The 21,979-nt window shown below is 37.2% G+C and overlaps 2 protein-coding genes across 2 annotated transcripts; one reads left to right on the forward strand and one right to left on the reverse strand.

Annotated features, from left to right (window-relative positions):
- Window positions 1-2,882: 2,882 nt before the first annotated feature.
- LOC129235561 (larval cuticle protein A2B-like) lies at window positions 2,883-3,454 on the reverse strand. The gene is made up of 2 exons (XM_054869466.1): window positions 3,443-3,454; window positions 2,883-3,380 (listed from the first exon to the last, which is right to left on the reverse strand). Exons 1-2 carry the CDS (start codon window positions 3,452-3,454, stop codon window positions 2,883-2,885), a joined length of 510 nt encoding a protein of 169 aa, XP_054725441.1.
- A 15,778-nt stretch (window positions 3,455-19,232) lies between these two features.
- LOC129245264 (larval cuticle protein A2B) lies at window positions 19,233-19,896 on the forward strand. The gene is made up of 3 exons (XM_054883341.1): window positions 19,233-19,289; window positions 19,425-19,466; window positions 19,512-19,896. The coding sequence occupies exons 1-3, from the start codon at window positions 19,278-19,280 to the stop codon at window positions 19,857-19,859; spliced, it is 402 nt and encodes a 133-aa protein (XP_054739316.1). The 5' UTR covers window positions 19,233-19,277; the 3' UTR covers window positions 19,860-19,896.
- Window positions 19,897-21,979: the final 2,083 nt, after the last annotated feature.

Below are 21,979 nucleotides of genomic sequence, written 5' to 3' on the forward strand. Positions count from 1 at the left end.
TTCATGTGGCTGGTTCGACTGGCTTAGCAGCGGCACATCCTGTCAACCTAATTTTTCAAGATATTTTTGATCATTTCTGTATTCGCTTTCGTTTGTCGATCCACTCACATTTCCACCCATTACTGATTTCGTTTACAGGTGGCAGAGTCGTACTCAAATATTCACTCATCCAATCTTCTGTCGTCGCTCTGAAAGCGAGTCAACAAATTCTTGCAAACCGACAATCCTTGTATTAGACAAGAAGAGAGTAGACAAATATAACTGTTGCAAAAATATAAAAGCATAGGACGGTTATTAAAAAATGTAGACATTTGAAAGTTTTTTGTCATTTATAAAGGGTCCGCCATTTAACTTTACGGAATTAAAAATGCTATAAAAAAGAAACTACTCAATATTTTTCCAAACTGTTTTTTTTTTTGAAGTACAATCCTTCCGGTTAATGATGGAACACAACTTCATTCATATGACCTTTGTACGGCGTCATACCAAGGTCTTTAAGCAAAATTCGTCTCAATGATGTCTCCGAAATGTCCAATTGTTGAGAACGACGGTGAACTGATGTTCCTGGTGATTCACGAACACTCTCGGCCACGCCACAGCAGCAATATTTTCGGGTGTACGCACGGTTTTTGGTCGGTCACGCGTTGGTTTGTCAATAAGCAACCCAGTTTCTCTTACTTTTTTCGCAAAGTAACGCACATACGCTTCATTCGGTGCTTTTCTTCTTCTCATTGCCTTACGTAATTTTCGTACACATTCTGCAACATTACCATGATTTTCAAAGTAATGTCGCAATATTTCCCAGCGTTCTTTGAGTGTATACACAACCATTTTCGTTCAGCGGAAGAATAAAATTAATTTTCTGTCAAATCAGATGACAGCTAAGTGTTACCATTCTTCAAATAATACCTAGTTCAAATCCGTAACAATAGATGGCGGGCCCTGTATATCAAAATGCGGCGTGGTACACAACTTACAGAAATGGAAAAAGGCGTGAATGAAAACAAATTTTAAACACTCGTGAGGTGCTTTTTTTAAGTTTCCCAAATTTCAGCAATTGTGTTGAGGATATTTTTCCGATAAAAAGAAATTTAACTTAGATGGGCCAAATTGATTAAGTAAGTATTGCAGAGATTTTCCTTTACAGCCAAGACATTTTGCAAACATAAATTTTGCCGGTGGATCTCTGATGGTGTGGGGTGCTGAGAATACAATTGAACAGATCACGATCCACTTCCCACGCATTCCTTTCCTACACGCATGAATACCGAACGAATTTATATGTATATATATGTATATAATTGGCGCGTACACCCTTTCTGGGTGTTTGGCGGAGCTCCTTCTCCTATTTGTGGTGTGCGTCGTGATGTTGTTCCACAAAAGGAGGCACCTACAGTTTTAAGCCGGATCCGAACGGCAGATATTTTTTATGACCAGGTTTTTCATATCAGAAATACATTCGGAGGCTTGCCATTGCCCGCCGATGGGCGACCGCTACTAGAAAAAACTTCTTTCTTAATTTTGGTGTTTTACGGAGACTCGATCCTACGTTCTCCGAAAGGTAGTCACGCATCTACACTCTTCTCGCATAATACAAATGCTGTTGTTTTTGTTGCTTGCAATGTGAACCGGGTTCTCTTAACATATCACGAATTAAAGCATTGTCCTCCCTGGAAGCGTTCTACCGGTCACTTTTCAAAAGTTATATGTAATCTGTACTGTATGTATGTACTGTATATGTATATAGACACTGTAAACTTTGCCACTTTGGACGTTTATGAAAGACACACACAGGCTGCTTAAAAATTTTTGGGGAAACATTTGTTGGCCTAAACAGATTAAAAAATATACAATTTAATTTTCACAAAATCTTAGTAGTTCGCCTGAGTATTTTCCAACCAACATGGGATGAAAATAAATTTACAAATTATTTTGTATAAATCAATACTGATATCCACGCGTTTTAAAAAAAAGGTCATTATCAACAAGCAGAGGAATGGCCGCCAAATTACCTGATATTCCATAGCGATAGTAATTGGCCATCAAGACCAGGTCGGTCGACATTCATCTTAATTGAACTAGTTTCCTTGGGATCATCTCTTGTAAAGATGACAAACAGCGCGAAATTAACTATCCAATTATATAATCAAACATTTTGCAAAATTAATCGACGTCTGTACGCGTACAAGCGTGAGCCATTTCGAAAATATCATTTATCATTCATAAATTATACTAAATACTACTCTGCTGCATACATATGAAAATAAATAGGTAATGAATTCTAATTCAAAATATGTCTTTAATTTGAATTACAAAAAAGCCTAAACAATAAAGGCACTTCAGTGCTTTATAGGCTTTACTCACAATTTTACCTCGATGGACTTTTTAAAAAATCTATCAGTGACAAGGAAAACTAAAATATTTTAAGCATTGCAATTAACAAATGCCCAAAATTAATCACCCTATCGGAATATTTCTAATATTTGCAAATGAACTCGTACACTAATCTTGTTTGACACTTGTGAACTAGACAGCTGCATCTGGAGCACGTAAAGGTCAAAAAAAGATTTATTCAAAATCATTTTTTTTTTTTTTAGTAAAAAAGCTATTCAAAATCAAAATTCGACGATCAATTTGCGTCCCTTATACGAGTATTTGAAAAGGCTGTATCAAGGCAACCAAACGGCCTGAGGAACGAATTGCAATCAAGCTGACCGTAATAAGCTTGCAAGAAGAAATCGAGAAGTTTTTAAATAGTTCAGCTCACTATGCTAACTGTTTTGGCAACTCTAAGATTAATTAATACTCAATATTTATTAAATGAAAAAATCACAATTTGTATACCATACAATCAGTCAATCTACAAATATGAAATGAGACATTTAGTGCTGTGCGGTGGTGTATGTGGTGTAAGAGGGAGCCGCGTAAGCGTGAGCCACTGGTGCGACAGGTTTGATGAAGGCTGGGGAAGCATACGCAACAGGGGCAACTGCTTTCACAACTGGAGCAACGGCAATGGATTTCACCAGCGGTTCGCGACTGACAACGGCATTGAAACCGTTGACAGGGTCAGCGGTATACTGCACAGTGCGCTTGAAACCATCAGCATCAATCAGGGAATATTCACCGCGAACGACATCGCCATCGCGCTCCTCAATTTGGTTCTTTGAGTCACCGGACACGGCATCCTGCACATCGTAGCTGTATTTGTATTGAGGATGTGGGTCGTATTCTTCAACGGCCTTGGTCAGCACTGGCTGCGCTGCGTAGGCTACTGGAGCGGCCTTGACGATGTGAGCAGCGGGAGCTGTATGATACACCTGTGCGGCGGGAAGTAAACCAGCACTGGCGACGGCAAGAAGGGTAAATGCAGCTGCGAACTAAGATATACGAAAATGTTACGTTAGTAATGAAAATATTTTTTGAATCACAACAAATTTACCTTGAATGCCATTTCGATTGAGTTTATTTGTTGACTTGTTGGCTTTGTGACTTGCGACTGAGCTGGTGTTGCTCTGATGAATGAAAATCTGATAATGCTGCTACAGTTGCCCGCATAGTCTATTTATACCGCCTCTCAATACCATACGTTACACTTATCACACTTGTTACAATTTTGCATTTCACATCCATTATTTAGTGAGGGCGAGTAATGCAGAAGAAGGAGTGTCGAAAAATGTAGCATTGAAATCTTGGTAGCAAGTCAAAAATGCCCTTTTCAAGTCATGTTTGTTTCTTTCTGCTTCAAAGCTATTATATATATTAGTTATATTGCCTAATACACATGTGTGTGCGTATTTTTAGTGCAATTTCATATTATGGCGCATTTCATTTCATATTACATATTTTATTAATTTTCATACATTTTTTCGCATATAGTAAAGGGTGTTTTTTTAGAGGTTAGGTTTTCAAGTTGGCACTCCTTTTTTCCTAGATGGTCTTTTTGACAGCTGTCACTTGATTTATGCTCAGTTTGGTTTGCCATTTCATAATGAATAGACTTACACCTGAACAACGTTTGCAAATCGTGCAAATTTATTACGAAAACGAGATGGCCATCGATCCCGATTTTCACAAGAAAATTTTGTTCAGCGATGAAGCTCACTTTTGGTTGAATGGGTATGTCAATAAGCAAAATTGTCACATTTGGAGTGAACATAATCCACAAGCCATTGCTGAGACGCCGTTACATCCTCAAAAAGTCACTGTTTGGTGTGCTCTATGGGCAGAGGGAATCATTGGTCCATATTTCTTTAAAAATGAAGCCGGCCATAATGTTACAGTCAATGGAGAGCGCTATAGAGCCATGATTAATGACTTTTTCGTGCCTGAATTGGACGATGTTGATGTGGACGACCTTTGGTTCCTGCTTGTCTACGCAGATAAGCCCGAGACGATTGACGTCTTGGAAGAGAATATTCGGCGCGTTATTGCTGACATACGGCCCCAATTGCTGCAAAAAGTGGTCGAAAATTGGGCCTCTCGGCTGGAATTTATTCGAGCCAGCCGCGGCGGCCACTTGCCCGAAATCATTTTTAAAACATAATGGCAAACCCTTATCTTTATAATAAAGCTAAATTCTTGGCCATAACACTAAATTATATACGTTTTATTTCATCTTGAAAACCTAACCTCTAAAAAAAACACCCTTTATTTGGTATTTTTTCTCAATTCAATACATACGATATGTACATACATATGTATTCATTAGGGATGTAAATTTGTTTAGATTTCTAAGATTTCGGTATTCCGATATTAGTCCCGGCATTCGGACATTCATTATTTTGCAACACCTTAACTCAAACAAAATCAACCAATATTGTTTGAGAAGTCTCCTACCAGTTAATACATAATAAATAAATTGAATTTAAGTATACTTTAAAAAAAAATAAATAATTGGCGCGTACACTTCTGTTAGGTGTTTGGCCGAGCTCCTCCTCCTATTTGTGGTGTGCGTCTTGATGTTGTTCCACAAATGGAGGGACCTACAGTTTCAAGCCGACTCCGAACGGCAGATATTTTTATGAGGAGCTTTTTCATGGCAGAAATACACTCGGAGGTTTGCCATTGCCTGCCGAGGGGCGACCGCTATTAGAAAAATGTTTTTATTAATTTTGCTTTCACCGAGATTCGAACCAACGACCTCTCAGTGAATTCCGAATGGTGATCACGCACCAACCCATTCGGCTACGGCGGCCGCCGTACTTATGTAATTAATGTGAAAATCATTTCAGTAGTGACAAACAAAAGACAACAGTTCAATTTATAAGCATTTAATAATACTTTAGGGGCTAAATATCTGGTAAAGTAATTTAAGGTATGTCGAAGAGGGATCGACGCAAAATCCATGCCTACGGCGAGAACAAATTCGCAGCACAAGTCCCGTCATTTTTGCTTTTATTCGTATTCGTTGTCTACTCAGAAAATATTATATACTCAGTTTCGTGGAAAAATTCGCTTATTAGCAATGGAGCTAAGGAAAATCGCATTGCAGTGATTGCATTACAGAAGTGTGATAAGTGTAGAAAAGTGCAAGTGAGATTTACGAATTGCTGAAAAAACTTAATATTTCGAGAATGTTTGTTTACCGATAAATCGATTTTCTCAAACGTCTGAAGTGACAGACAGAAAAAGGAGTGATCGTTCTCGCGTGGCCATAAAACCCGTTCTAGAAAGAATTCGCAGAAATCCCCTTAGGTTAGGTTAGGTTTGGCAGCCGCATCGCACATAGAGACAACGATGCCACTTAGACCACGAAATGGGTCCGTTGTGAAGCCGCGGGGGCTGAGCTACATTTCCCTCTCCATATTAAACCATCCTGAGCTTTTGACAAAGCGTAAAAGGTTGTTGATACCTAAAATGTATAGATTATCTATATTCGTTAAGAAGTAGGATTTTAAAAATCGGTTCCTGCTTCTGGCTAGAGCTGGGCATGTGCAAAAAAGGTGTTGAATTGTTTCCAACTCCTCCTCATTTCTGCAGCTACGACAGAAATCATGCGTGTAAACGCCTAATCTCCTTGCGTGATTTCCTATGAGACAATGTCCTGTGAGGGCCCCTACTAAGGTCCTGATTTGAAGTCTATTCAGTTTTATAATGCTCTTGGACAGACGTAAATTTAGCCTTGGCCATGTTTGCCTAGCAATTTCACAGGTGTTAGCGCTAATCCATCTTTGATTTGCAGAATTGATTAGTGCGTCCTTAATGAGAAGCTTACAAGTTGCGAGAGGTATCTCCATAAAATTACTTATGTCTGGCAAACAGGTACCTTCTCTTGCAAGTTGGTCGGCCCTACAGTTCCCTGGTATATCTCTGTGGCCTGGAACCCAGCACAAGATTATACGATATTGTTTGGCCATCTCATTTAGAGATTGGCGACAACGTAAGACACTCCTTGATGTTGTTTGGAATGCATCCAGGGCTCGTAGGGCAGCTTGGCTGTCTGATAGAATGCAGATATCCGTTGATGATATTCTGTTTATCTTTAACCATTTTAAGGCTTCATGAATAGCGTTTATTTCCGCTTGAAAAACACTACAGTGATCCGGTAGTTTAAAGGATTCACTAATAGAAAGCTCTTCGCAAAATAACCCTGATCCTACACCGGTATCCATTTTAGACCCGTCCGTGTAGATCTTAACGGGTGTGTTGGGTGTTGGATCTTCTTCCAACCATTCCAGTCTAGAAGGGATTTTCATTAGGAAATTCCTTTCGAAGCAGAGAATGGGAGGATGATAATCGCAGTCACTGGGTATATCCGTGTAGGAGTCTAAGATGGTCGAATGTCCCTGTGTGACAGTCTTCCATTGTGAGCTCGCTTTGAGCCTTACAGCGGAGCAGGCCGCTAAGTATTTGCAGAAGAGATCTAGGGGTGGCAGATGTAGTATGATATCCAAGGCCATGGATGGCGTGGTTTTCATGACGCCACATATTGCTAATTCCGCTGATCTCTGCACCTTATTCAATAAATTAGAATAGGTTTTTTTCTGCATAGCACACCACCAGACAACATTTCCATATAGAAGAATGGGTCTGACGACAGCAGTGTAGAGCCAATGAGCAACCTTAGGTTTAATTCCCCAGGTCTTACCTAAAGCTCTCTTACAGGCATAAAAAGCTAGGTTCGCTTTCCTGACTCTTTCTAAGATGTTTGACTTCCAAGTCAGCTTCCTATCTATGATTAGTCCCAAGTACTTGGTTTCTTCCGAAATCACAAGAGCTTCCCCCTTGAGCATAATTGGACTTAGTTGAGGGATTTTGTGTTTCCTAGTGAACAATATAAGTTGTGTTTTGTCTGGGTTGACTCCTAGACCACACTTTCCTGCCCACCTAGAAAGTATTTCTAGAGCATTTTGTATTAGGTCTCTTAATGTAGATACAAATTTACCAGAGACAGCAATGACAACATCATCGGCGTAAGCTATCACCTTACAGCCCACCGATTCCAGTATTAACAGAAGTTTATTTACAACTGCGTTCCATAGAAACGGTGAGAGGACTCCGCCTTGCGGTGTACCTCTACTTATCAATCTCCTGAGCACCGATTCTCCTAGTTCCGCTTCAATGATTCTGCTATTTAGCATTTTGCCAATGAAGCCTACCAAGCCCGGTTCTACCCCAAGATCAGTGAGTGCTGCAGTAATTGCCCCCCCTTCGACATTGTTAAAGGCCCCTTCAATATCAAGGAAAGCGGCTAAAGTAAATTCCTGTTTGTTTAGTGAACTCTCTGCCGTGTAGATAAGGTTATGTAGAGCCGTCTCTACCGATTTCCCTTTCGTGTAGGCATGTTGTGACGTAGAGATAAGATTTCTATCTATAGTTAGGCTTAAGTGAAATTCTATCAACCTCTCCAAAGTTTTCAATAGAAAGGAAGAAAGAGATATCGGTCTTAAGTCTTTTGGATGGGTATGTGAGTTTTTACCCGCTTTTGGGATGAAAACAATTTTGACTTGTCTCCACTTAAGAGGTATATGACCGTAGAGAAAGCAACCTTTGAATATTGCTAGCAGCCAGTGTGCTAGATATCCGGCGGTCTTTTGCAGTTCCACTGGGTAAATGCCATCTGGACCCGGTGATTTAAAGGGTTTGAAACTTTCAATCGCCCATAAGAGCCGATCGAGGAGAGGAAGTGATGGAATGATGGGAGTTTAGGATTGACAGGGGATCTTCGTCGGTACGGTGATCTTCATACGGTGATTGGATGGCCCCCAATTTTGCCGTAAAGCGGATGGATGGCTAGCCAATCCTCATATGAAGCTTCCCTCTTAGTTCGTGTTGGGTTGGTCCCCATGATATGGGGGTCAAACCACCACTTAAGCCTCATCCCCGCGGCAAGGAGACCAACATGATGAGGAGAAATCCCCTTAGAAAGCAGAAAATCATGAATATATCAACCAGATCCACTTAAAGACTTAAAGACTAAATAGAGATGATCTCCACATGAAAGCCTTTTGTAGTTCAACTGGTCACCTATTGACAAGGGGCTTAAAGAAAATTAGACACGACAGATGCAAGCAGTCTCTTCGGTGGGACGGGGTCAACGACCATGAAAATATTCCTTTCACAAATGAGATGTTTTTCACTGTTGAAGAAGTTTTTAATAAGCAAAACGACAGAATCTATGCTAAAACTTCTAAAGACCCAAAAAATGTTATTCCAAGAGTTCAGCGTGGCCACCATCCACCTCCGTAATGGTTTGATGGGCGAGTATTTTGTGAAGGTGTTACATCGCTTCATTTCTGCAAAACATGGGGTTAAGACCGGCGCAAAATTGTTCCAGGAGAATGTCTTAGAAGTCGTGATGGAGCAGTTAAGCAGTACTCTTCACAATGGAGAGCGTTGAATCTTCCAGCAAGATTCCGCTCCTGCTCATAAGGCTAAAACCACCCAGCAGTGGCTAAAAAACAATATTCCTGGGTTTATAGCCGTAGAGGATTGGCCGTCTGGAAGTCTAGATCTGAATCCATTGGACTACAGTTTGTGATTAGAATTGTTGAATATGACGTGTCAAAAACTTCACAGAAATTTGGAGAGTCTCAAACAATCTTTGATTCGCGAAAACCGCGAGTGGCGCAATAGCTGAATGGCCTAATCGTTCGAAGGCTTGTGTAAAAGCAAATGGTAACCATTTTGAATGAAAATTTTAACTTTTTTTAATATTTCCATTATTAAGTAAAACAAACTTCATAAAAAAAGTATTATAATTTCATATCTATAACGGACTTAACTTGTAACAGAACTTATGGCAGGACTTAGTAGCAGTATATTTTGTGATTGAAAGAAGTTCATATGTTTTTTTTAATCTCGTAAAATTTAAAGTAGTAAGGAATTAAGGAAAGTATCAGTAGCAACAAAAGCAGAAACATTTAGAATTTTCCTTATTTGACAAATAGTTAGTCAATGTTGGTTTTTTGCTATAAAAAAGGGATTTCCCCGCCTCTATATCATATGCTTCGTAAGAAATTACAAATCCCGGGATTGTAAGCTAATACTAAAAAATACCGAAATATCATGATTACAGAACTGCATCCCTTGTAGGTGTGTATGAAATCCGATTTCTATAGTGCCTCATTGAGTACCACTAACTGATTCTGCTAGTGTCCGATCAGTTGCGACTTCGGCTAATTAAGGCGTATTTTTTCAATGTTTTTGTTTGGAAGTCCTAGCAGAGATAGTAGTGCTAGCATCCAAAGTCATTAACAAATACTTATACGAGTAATTTAATAGCATTCTCCAATCAAATACCAGTCAGAAAAACCGAGCAAATCTTTCTTCTCTGCATATAGTACACTTATAACACGATTATCGAACTAAAAACGCAAATGTTTGATTATTTAATGGACTTCATGCCAAGGCGCGGTGTTCTAAAATCAGAGATCTTCCAATGTTTTGACTTCATTATCAACACACAAAAAGTCAGCAATGAAAAAGCTCTGGTATCACTCCAAAATACGCACAATACTTTCGCTCTCTACTGTTGCTACCGTAGGAAAGATGATTTTTAGAACGAATCCGATCTTTTCTAAGTCTAGAGAACGATACTGAGAAGCTTAAATGTATTAGAAGGTAATATTTTCATAAGTTTATTTACATATTTAACTAATTCAGAATATAAAGATGTAAATTTTTCACGAGATTATAAAATTAACGAAGCTGCTTGTTCTGAATATTTGAAAAAGAGATATGCAACTAAGCCTGAATATTTCGTTAATTAACATTTTTGTGCAAAACTGGCTCGTCATCGATTCCCTACACTTTTATGCCGTCTCCGAATGGCAGATGGTCTTTTATGAGGAGATTTTTCATGAGAGAAATGCATTCGGAGGTTTGCCATTGTCTGCCGGGCCTTTTCACGAGGCGCTTAGTTGTTCGACAGATGTTTTCTTTTCTAAACCCACAGTGTTTGGATACCCACATAAGTTCAAGTTTATTAAATTTCTGGCAGTTTTTAAAGGGGCCAATGTTCCGCAAGGCATTAAGGCAGCACTAGGAATGAAGAAAATAAAAATAAAATATATAAGATCGTGATAAAAGATCAGACCAGGCCAATCATGCTATGTAAAAATTTACTCTAGTAGCTCTGCCACTCATATCAAGTCCTTTATTTACGTCAAAAATGGCTTTGCGGAAATTCTATAAAATACTCCTTCAGAAATTTAAAAGGATTGAGAAGCAAAAAGCCTTGATTCAAGTTTAAATGTAGAAGAGTGTATTATATCTACAAGTTCTTGTGTTTACAAAATGCACTAAATATAATATAACAAGCCATTTAAAAAAAAATTAAAAACTATAAATGGCTTAAATATTGCAATAATATTTTTTTGAAAAAAATTTATTTTTACTCCTCCTTCTCCAAAAAAATTTGTTGGAAGGCTAAGTTAAGTAATTTTCAATACTCAATGATAAATATGACGTGAGATAAGAATTTAAAGAAAACTTGTGATTCTAAGAAAACGCATTACAAATGTCAAAACTGAAACTCGAAATTGCGCAGGAGCAAAATCTTTTTTAATATTAATAACTAGTAACTCTGACAATAATTTGGTAATGTTTAAATGAAATCGACGACATAAATTTTTGTACTTGATACACCTGGTAAATTTTGCCGCATACCTTTCTGATAAGATTTTGTTTTTGCTAAGTTGTCGCCATGTTGCAGCTCCTTCTTGCCATCTAACCTACCTACCTACGTTGAAAAATATGTACTGTTGTTAGACCTTTGTCACCACACTTTGATACATTTCTCCGAGGTTAGGTTAGGTTAGCTTGACCTGGCTGGCTGAAAGCCATCACATAGACCTATTGATCCTTAGTGTTACCAGATGGAGCTAGACCCTTACGTTTCTTTGTAGTAGACATTTTGTAATACGTCTGCGTCTTTTGCGAATCTAAATAAACTTTGGAGCTCTATCCCCGAGAGGTACTGTAACTTCTCATATTGTAAAGCTCCTAAGCATTTTAATCTGGTTCTAGCCAATGCAGGGCAGGAACTATGTGTTCCAGCGATTCCCTCTCTTCTAGTTCATTGCAAAATCTGCGCTATGCCGCTAGCAAGTTGTGGCCTGTCAGCATACCTACAATAGTTCTGTTTTCTTTTCTAGACAGAGCTAGTACGAATCAGACGTATTTATCTGCACTCTGTGTACACATGATTTTCGCGGTTTTTCAAGTGGTTATATAATATTATTCCACGTCTTATCTATCCGTATTTTCATGTACACAGCGATGTCTTCGTATACCGTATTTAAAGGTTTCAGTATGTCGTTTTCCTGTACGAATTGTCTGTAAATAGTGCTTTTGGCAATCTCATCTACAATTTCGTTTCCTGCAATGCCCTTATGTCCGGGTACCCAATAGATAGATAGATAGGTAGATAGATACATTTCTCCGAAGCCAGTTTAAATAAAATATATCCTTTTATATATATTTAGGAGCGAGCGCAAACAATTATTTTCAGAGCGGTTTAAAATATAATAATTTTTTTTCCATTGAATTTATTCCGTCAAACATGTGTTTATATATTATATATATATTATATAATATATAATTGGCGCCTACACCCTTTTTGGGTGTTTGGCCAAGCTCCTCCTCCTATTTGTGATATGCTTCTTGATGTTGTTCCACAAATGGAGGGACCTACAGTTTCTAGCCGACTCCGAATGGCAAATATTTTTATGAGGAGCTTTTTCATGGCAGAAATACACTCGGAGGTTTGCCATTGCCTGCCGAGGGCAACACATGTGTTTAGTGTTTCCAATATTTCTCTGTTTCAAATAAATTCCAGCACTTAAGTATGAAAAAATTAGAAATATTTCTTTAATATTTCGCTCTTTCTTATATGTTACATTTGTTCGGCTTTGTTTCTTTTTTGTCTTGTATTCAATATTTCTTCATTCTTAACTTCTATATCTCTGCCGATGTTAAGTTAATCATTGCTCCCTAATTTCATTACATAATCACGTTGTAGTTATCTTGAACGCTGACAAGGAGCGAACCCTGAGAGCAATTGTCCCAGGAAGTGTTACACCTATGTATCTGCATGAATCGATATATATTTAGAGGTAGTGATTAATTGCAAATAATAATAGATTCTTCGAATGTTGTTTGTCTATGCTCCATGAAGAAAATGCCCGTAAAGAAACATAATGTTACGAAAAATACCAGCGCCGAAGCAGTAAAGAAGTTAATGGCACAGCATTTAAGTTTGAAGTGTAGAAAATTACCTTTGGCACATTTTGCTTTCGGCTGCAAAGCCTTCAGTGGATCCAAAGAGTTCATTTAGCCACTTTGTTTCCAAAATATGTGCAGTCTTAACTGACTCTTGCTTCAAGTTCTTTCCATTTTGTTCATTGAGAAATTTTGTGTACAGCTCCTTTTAATACATGACAAAAGAGGGGCAGAAAATAGATTTTCGGCAATAGTCTTCAGGCTCCTCTTCGTTCATGTAATTTGAAGTCCCACTAGGAATCATAAATAGCATATTAATTTTGTTTACTACTTCAGTTGCCGAGACGAAAATTTTCAGAAATTGTTCTCTTCTTTAAATCTGCAAATCGTTGTTAAATGCAACAACATCTTTTTCAAATCGCAATCTTCTTTTTGTAGAGAAACTTACCCTCACGCACTTCGTTAAGGTGAAAATCGGTTTCAGTACAATCAAACCAACGATGATTGGAGCTACTCGAATCCGATGAGGGTAAAGCGTATGGCTGAATACCATCGCACTTTGTTGTCATCGCGTCTAATTCAGTCAATGCTAAGCATTTTTTACAGAAAAAAAACCGTTAAGTCTCGGTTTGTGCAACTAACTAATGGAAAGCAAATTTCTCCAAAGATACCCAACTGTGTTCGCTTCTGTATATGTGCATCCTCGACACACATCTACGTCTATATTTGAGCCAAATCAATATTTTACAGTCCATGAATAAGAAAGGATCATAATACATACAATTTAGTTCTGCATTCATAAAAAGGTTTTGCAGTTCAAGCATCATATAGAATGTCGTCGAGAACAAATAAATTTTAATTATGCAATTCACGAGGTGTCTCACATTCCCATTTCACAACATTTGTCACAATGTTGTTGCTATTTCGCATAAAATACGCTCAGTGTTCGAAATAATAAACGATGAAAAAAATTTTTTTAATCAAAACAAATTAAATCCACTTCACAATGAAACAAATAAAGACATTTAGTCGCATGAAAACAAACAGTTCAAGTTTCTAAAATTATTTTGCCGTGAAAATTTGTGTTAGATACATATATACTATATACAGGGTTGTTCTGAAATCCTCAGAATTGAAAACTATCAGAATTGAAAATCGATTCCGATTTCATTTCGTATTGCAGGTTATGATCTTTTTGAACATAAACAAAATCGATTGTCGAAACCGCTGATCTTTGCCTACTTTTGCAACAAAATTTAAAATTCGCATATTTTAATCAAACGAAAAGGTCACGAGTGCCGCAATAGTAGCTTGTTTCCTAATGAAGCAAGGAATTTCCGAATTAGATACATACTATATATTAAGGGGCAACAGATACATATATAAGTTGTGCCGGAATCAGTGTAAGTATATTTTGGCTTGTTTTCAACTAATGAACACGACGCAGATAATAAAGAATCTTTCGTTCTACAATAGTTCTAGATTTAATAAAAAGTGAGGTGTGCCAATCGTGCATTCCTCCAGTACTTCACCTGGCAGCAACTGGTTCTAACAAAGATGATAGCCGTTTTGGAACTTCGAATTTTCTGTCGGAAGATGATTTGGTTCTTGGATTCCAGTGAAAAATCGCAGAACAGAGACTATATTTACAACAAATATAAAATTCCAAAAATGACGAGGTACATAAATGTGGCATATGTAAAATTATTTTGCCCCAAGTTGCAAGTAAATATTAATTTGCTATATCTCGATTTGGTTCCATAAATTCCAACCGAATTCTCTTTGGAGAATATTAAATTTATTACCAGAGGAATATGTTAAAAAGATGTTTTAGTTATAAACTTTAATTTTTTTTATTTAATAATGTATGTATGTATGTATATAACCACAATTACTGAAAAATGGAATTTTGGCATTGAGAGATTTAAGGTAGATTAAAGAAATCGGGCACCAGTCCGCTTTAATTGCATGAGCTAAGAAAATTTTATCTTAAAATTGTTTTTCCTACACTTTTCTTTAATTCTCACAGGTTTTTATGGGAATATAATAGTTAAAAAAATCGGCAGTGTATCTTTTTGACCTTTCTTCAGACTTCATTGAGAACTATTTTATTATCACTACAAAAAGCGTGAATTTATTTTAAATTTTGTGTGGAATTATCGGTCTATAGGTAAAACTTGATTGAAAGTTAAGGAATACATTTTTATGTTTTAAAAATCTTTCTTTTAAATTGCGAATGAACGAATCTAGTAATGGTATATATGTTTAGTGATATACGATAATGTGTTTCAGAAATTGTAATCCTGAGGTTTTTCAAAATAAAGTAACTTCTCAGCGTTATTGTATCACTTCTAAATTAATTTCCGGCATTATTTTTTAGAAATGAAAGCATTACATCGTACCTACGCATCATTATTGTTGGTGTAAAAGTACGAGGCAAACTGCATAGTTTTCAGTTTCAGTTCCAGTTAATCTCTAAAACCCTCGCCCCCCTTGGCTGCATGCGTGGTCGAAGCCAGAAGCCATAACAAGGCCATAGAAAATTAGATTGAGGTAATGTGCTACTGCAGGGCGAGACGAGGCAGCCATTTGCATGCATTCGCGTTCCATAGGTAATGGAAAAGTTGATTTAATTTTTAAAAATAGGTATATTTGTATGTGGAACACCCTGTGCATAAGAAATGCCATAGGACTGCCGTTACACTCTACATAATTTGACACATACAGTCTATCTAATGGAAACGTGGCCGGCAAAATTCCAAAAATGTCACATGCATCTGCAGCAAAAGATTAGCAATAAATGGGTGCAATGGTGTACGGAAATTAAAACCTTCACCCGACGAGGTCCAACACGGAACATCTCTCCAAATCAACATCAGAAGATGATTGATTTGTTTGTGACAAAGCCGAACTTATGGTTGCCTGAAGATGTATCAGTTTTAAGCAAAAGTGGGTTTTAAGTATCCAAGACAAAATTTGCAAAAGACCTCAAATTATGGAACACATTGAAAAAACCGCTGCTCTCAATATCACATATTGAAAAAAAATTGGCAACTGCATTGGGCAAACGTAATATTTACGGATGAATCTTCTTTTGGGGCGAATAGTTGCCTACGTCGGTCTTGGGAACACTATTAATAATCGACAACTTCAACGAACTGCTAAATATCTGCTGCTTCTCCGAAAAAGAATTTGTCCGTTTTTGGGTTTACCGTCAATTTGAATGTAGTTTTGATAAATAAAATTTGCCAAAAAGCATTGTGATCGTCAGCTGCGAACATGTTTGGAAGAAGATGCTGCGTAAATGAAGGCATATGTTAATTAATTAAATATTTATATACATATAGATATTTATATTATCATTTCAGTATTTACTATTAGATATTCGGTCGCTGTAGCCATAAAATTTAGTTAAATCTGTTTAATAAGTTCTTGGTTGGTTGGTTTAAGGGTGACCCCGCATCGGAGTGCCACATAGACCGCAAGTTGGGTCCGTTGTGTTGCCCTAGAGCTCATTATGTTATATGATTTCCCCACCTAACCGAGATTTTTATTGTAGATTTTGGTCAAAGATATTAATTCGTTTCGAGAATTTGATGAGAGATTCGATTTTCAGGTTCGAGAGTACTGAAAGATTGTCAATTGTTGGAGAGCCTAGAGGAGCGAGTCGACTTCTGGCTAGACCGGGACAACTGCACAGCAAATGTCTGCTCGATACTTCCTCATCTTCGTCCTCGCAGTATCTGCACAGGTCGTTTTGAGGAACCCCGAGCCGACGTGCGTGAGTGCCCAAAAGGCAGTGGCCGGTGATAAGAGATATTATATGCCTTAGTTCGTGTTTCGAAAGACTTATAAGGGTTTTTGTCTGTTTCAGATTATAGGATGGCCAGATTTGTCTGGTCGTAACGCAAGTAGTTTCCACTCGCCACCTCCGATCAGCAATGCTGTGAAATTCTCGATCGATGAGCATTTTACATGTTGAAAGCGGAATGTGGATTGTGGGTAAGTTACTAACATTTGATTGCGCAGCTCCAGCTCTTGCGAGCTCATTAGCTTTGCAGTTACCTTCGAATCCACTGTGACCCGGTATCCAGATAACTTGGACAGAATTCTGAACACTTATCTCGTTAAGAGACAAGAGACAGGATCGAACCACGTCTGAGTGGGTATAAGAGGAGCTGAGTGCTCGAACGGCCGCTTGACTGTCGGTGAAAAAGCGGATATCCTCTAGTTATATTCTATTTTCTAAGAGAGTTTTCGCAGCATACCAGATAGCGCGTACTTCCGCTTGGAATACGCTACAGTAGTCGGGTAATCTAAATGATAGATTGATGTGAGGGGAATTGGAAAAGATTCCAAATCCCACTTTACCGTCTTGTTTTGAACCATCTGTATATATAATCGGAGGGCCATCGATTTCGGTAAGATTTGTCTTCCATTCTTCCCTAGTTGGGAGTGAACAGGAGAATAGCAAGGGTGGTGATGGAAGACTTACATGATAGTCTATATCGGAAGAGATAACAGTGTTCCTGTTCAGTATGGCCGAATGGCCAAGATACTTATTCCATTTCGATATAGCATTCATGCGTGTCGCTGCTTTCGCTGCAATCGCTTTGCCAGCCAGATCGATAGGGAACAAGTGAAGCAACGTATTTAGAGCCTTAGTAGGTGTTGTACTTAAGCATCCTGTTATCAGGAGGCAGGCTGTTCTTCGGACTCGACCAATTGTGGCTGCTCTACACCGTTTTTCGAGTGCTGTTCACCATACAGCCACACCGTAGAAGAATATCGGTTTGATAATCGAGGTATATATCCAATAAATGATCCGAGGTGAAAACCCCAGGTTTTGCCTATAGCTTTCTTACAAGTGTAAAGAGCTATGAAAGCTTTTTTACATCTGTTTTCAATGTTCAATTTCCAACTCAACTTCCTATCAAGAATAACTCCTAGATATTTAGCTGAATCAGATAGAAGTAATGATTCCCCTTTTAAAGTTATTGTTTGCAGTGGAGGAGATTGTTGTTTCCTATTGAAGAGAACAAGATGTCTTTGCTGGATTCGCATTTAGTCCGCATTCGGTGCACCATTTTGACAGAATATTGATTGAGCGTTGCATGAGCTCAGTGAGGGTATTCAGGTGTTTGCCTGACACGCAGAGAGCAATATCATCTGCATAGGCTACAACCTTGCAGCCTGCTTTTTCGAGATTTCGAAGCAAACTGTTTACAGCGAGATTCCAGAGAAGGGGTGAAAGTACTCCGCCTTGAGGAGTGCCTTTGACGGCGTACATTCTCATGCGGCTTAACCCAAGCTCTGAAGTGATTATTCTATTTTGGAGCATTTGTTCGATCATCTTTCGGATGGAGTAATTAATACCCAATTTGGCAATTTCAGACAAAATAGCGTTGGGCTCAATATTATTAAAAGCACCTTCTATGTCCATAAATGCGACAAGAGAGTACTCTTTATTGTGAAGGGAAGTTTCCACTGTTTGCACCAGTAAATTAAGTGCCGTTTAAGTTCTTAATTGTTAATGTAATTTAAATGTAATATTAATTTTATGTTAAATAAATTTAACTAAATATAATTATTTTTTATTTAATTGTTAAATAAATGTAATTAATTGTTTACATATTTAATTGATCATTAAATTGAATGAAAATATTAGAAATGAAATATGCTGTTTTCATTGAACTTTTTTAATGAAAAAGAGTAAATTTGATTAGGGTATTTTACAAGAAGACAACGATCCCAAGCATCCAACCGAATGCGTGTAGAGTGGAAACAGCGAAATGCGATTGAAATATTGGATTGACTTTTACAGTCGCCTGATGCGAACTGAAGCCGCTTATCTCCACAACTTACGCAGAAATGAACACAAAGTATGACTCGAAGATGGGAAGCCACTATAGCTAATGGTTGTGACTATAGATTTTATGGAATATACTGCACTATAATCCCATACAATGCAGTTTATTAAAGTCGAATTGGTCAAATAGTTTCCAAGCTATGGCGGTCACGTTTCTATTAGACATACTGTATGTATACATATGTACCCGTATGCATATGCATACATTAGCAATGCATGTCATATATCTTCTTTTTTATGCAATGCAAATGTTTTTCTTGTATTTAATTCTGTTTGTCAAATATACGTATATTTATGTATGTACTTACACATACAGATACATACTGACAATCTGTCCCACACATTCTAAACTTTGGTCATAAATTTTTGAGGATGTTTGATCCAAATCAATTTTGTACACTTTCAGAATAATATTTACACATTTTTGTGGGTTTTTTGCTTAGCCTCTACTTAAGCTTCTTTTGGTTGTCAACATTCAATAGCCACCACGGCTAAATGGTTAAATAAAAAGAACACAATTTTCAAACAAATTCAGCTGTTAAAGAGTCCGATTTATTAAAACGCTCCTCATGCACTTCGGCATGCCTTAAATGGCGAGCCATAAAGCTGAAAATGAATATCAATTACTTGTCATCAATGACAAAATAAACGTCTTGAGTATAAATGCTGTCCACCGAAGCGGGTAGATGACAATCAGTCTTCAGCTTTTGTTTCATACGGACAGAACAAATTTACTCAAAAAATGGCCATTAAGGTTTGTTAATTAAGGATTAAGATATTTTATTAAAAGTGTCTCGCGGACTTTTTGGAAAATATATATTTTTTATTAAATAAGTGTTAATAAGTGTAATTAATCGATTTTTTATATTTCTGCCTCTGAAAATTTTAGTTAATGATCGCTCTCGCTCTCTTCGCTGTGGTGAAGGCTGGTGTTATCGTACCCGCTGCTGCTCCCGTTGCTGTTGCCCCCGCCGCCGTTGCTGTGGAGGAATACGATCCTCACCCACAGTACAAATATGGCTACGATGTGCAAGACGCTCTGTCTGGTGATTCCAAAGGTCATGTGGAGGAACGTGATGGTGATGTTGTGCGTGGTGAATACTCTTTGATCGATTCTGACGGTTTCAGACGTGTTGTCACCTACACTGCCGACCCCATTAATGGCTTCAATGCTGTAGTGCGTCGTGAACCTTTGGTTGCCCCAGTTGTTGCCGCTGCTCCTGTGGTAAAAGCTGCCCCAGTTGTTGCAGCACCTGTTGTTAGAGCCGCCCCATTGGCCGCTGCCGCTCCAGTTGCGCCCGCTTTTACCTACAGCCGCCTGTAAAATGTTGAGCCATTCATATTAATATTATTTGTTACTTGGATTAATTAGATACAATACAAAAATAAATGTGATCTGTAATTTTAAATGTGAATTGCAGTGTCTATACTTTCAACATCATCGAAACTTAAACACGAGTAAGTCTAACCATTTCCAAAGGTCTACGGTGTATAACAAAATGAAGAATTCTTCACGAAAACAATTTTCATTTCTGTTCATACATACATACATACATAATATCTTTAAACAAAGTAAAAAAACTAGATTTATTTGTTAAAATTTGTGTGGGAAATCATTCAATCAGCAGAATTTTTTTTATTTTCTGAAAAATTTAAACAACAAAATAAGATTCCTCTCCTTACTTTCCATTATGTTTTTTAAACAATGAAAACGGTTCATGTCAAGTGATCCAAGTGTGGCCTGTGTATAATAAGACGTAAACTGCATGATAAAAATATAGTAAGATAGAGGCTCTGAGAAATACTTTCAGCATTTTTGACGCTTGCAAACCATTTAGTCTCACGCTTTCATTGCCTTTGTTTGTTTTGGTTTTGTGTTTTCATTCAAATAAATCTAAAATATTTTTAATTATAAAAATGTAACTCTTCTATATCGTAAAAGTAAATATCAGAAGGAACGTGATAATATTATATATATATTTTCAGTATTTGAATTTGTATTTATAATTATGAAAATGCAAAGAAATGCAAATATTAAATGCTCCAATATGCACCGCTGTGAAGAACTTAACCAATTCCGAATAAGACCAGTGGATTATTGCAATAGAGTTTCTGTGCGCTTATATTCAAGCACCGCTTAATTCTTTGGTCACATCATAACTCCTCTGCGTTTATTTAAAAATTTACTTCTGCACATACACATGTAGATAAAAAAGTATCCTTTTGGAAATAAAACAACAGTTCTAATTGGCCGTCGAATTGTTAGAACGGCTCTACCTTTTTGTACAAAGAAATATAACAATTTTGAAATTTTCTCAATGTTGAAAATCTTTGTATAAACGTTTTTAAAGTAAAATATCTTCGGTTCTTCTTAAGATTTTTTTAAACTCTTTTCTTTACTTTTATTTTGGATTAAAATAAACTTTTTCAACAATTTTCTGGGAGAGGAATCTTATTTTTTTGTTTAAATTTTTCAGAAAATAAAAAAAAATGATGATTGAATGATTTCTCACACAAATTTTAACAAATAAATCTGTTTTTTTTAATTTGTTTAAGGATATTAACCTAAAAAGTTATAATAGAATTAGAAAGAGATCAAAAATATTTCATTTGAAGAATATGTATAACAAAAATTTCAACATTCAATAAATTCCAAATTACAAAATTTTCCAAATATATATATATTTTTTAACTATATAACTTTTGATTAAGGAAATTTCTATCCGTTAAATGAAAAATCCAGCCCTTATATGATCGGATTTGATAAAGTTTTCCTTTTATTTTTAGATTAGCCAAATATAGTTAATCATTTGCCTCTTTTTAATTTAAAGTTATTTCGAAGTTCTTTCTGAACGTTATTTCAATTATATTGAGAATGAAGGTATTATTTGCTGGTACAGTAGAGCGTCGATTATCCGAAAGCCGGTCATCCGAAACGTCGGTTAACCGAAAGGAAACATAACGCCTTTTTCGGATATAAAGAATAAAAAAAAGTATGTCCAAATGAAATAGAAACGTTTAATAGAAATGACTCAGAGAGCGACGCAAGGGAACGTCATGATTTTGGCATTTTCCGTGTCTTCCTCGATTGTGATTGATAATTCTCCAAGTCATCCCTCAAACCTTTCACTTGAGAGAGAAGATGAAAAATTTAAGGTGATTTTTTTGCCACCCAATGTTACCTCAGTCGTTCAACTTATGGACCAGGGGGTGATCGAAGCCTTCCAACGTTACAACAGAAAAGCGTTGCTTCGTAGTGTACTAATCGGCCAAGAGGAAGATAAAACAATTCTTGAAATATACAAAGGTATTAAGTTGAAGGATGCAGTTTACATGGCAGCAGAAGCGTAGACTTATGTCAAAGCGACTACTCTAAAGAAATCCTGGAATAAGCTTTGTCCGGCAGTTGAATCCGAAGCTAGCCTTACATCTGAAGAACCAACA

Source organism: Anastrepha obliqua, chromosome 1 (assembly GCF_027943255.1).
Source record: "Anastrepha obliqua isolate idAnaObli1 chromosome 1, idAnaObli1_1.0, whole genome shotgun sequence".
Taxonomy (NCBI): Eukaryota; Metazoa; Arthropoda; class Insecta; order Diptera; family Tephritidae; genus Anastrepha; species Anastrepha obliqua.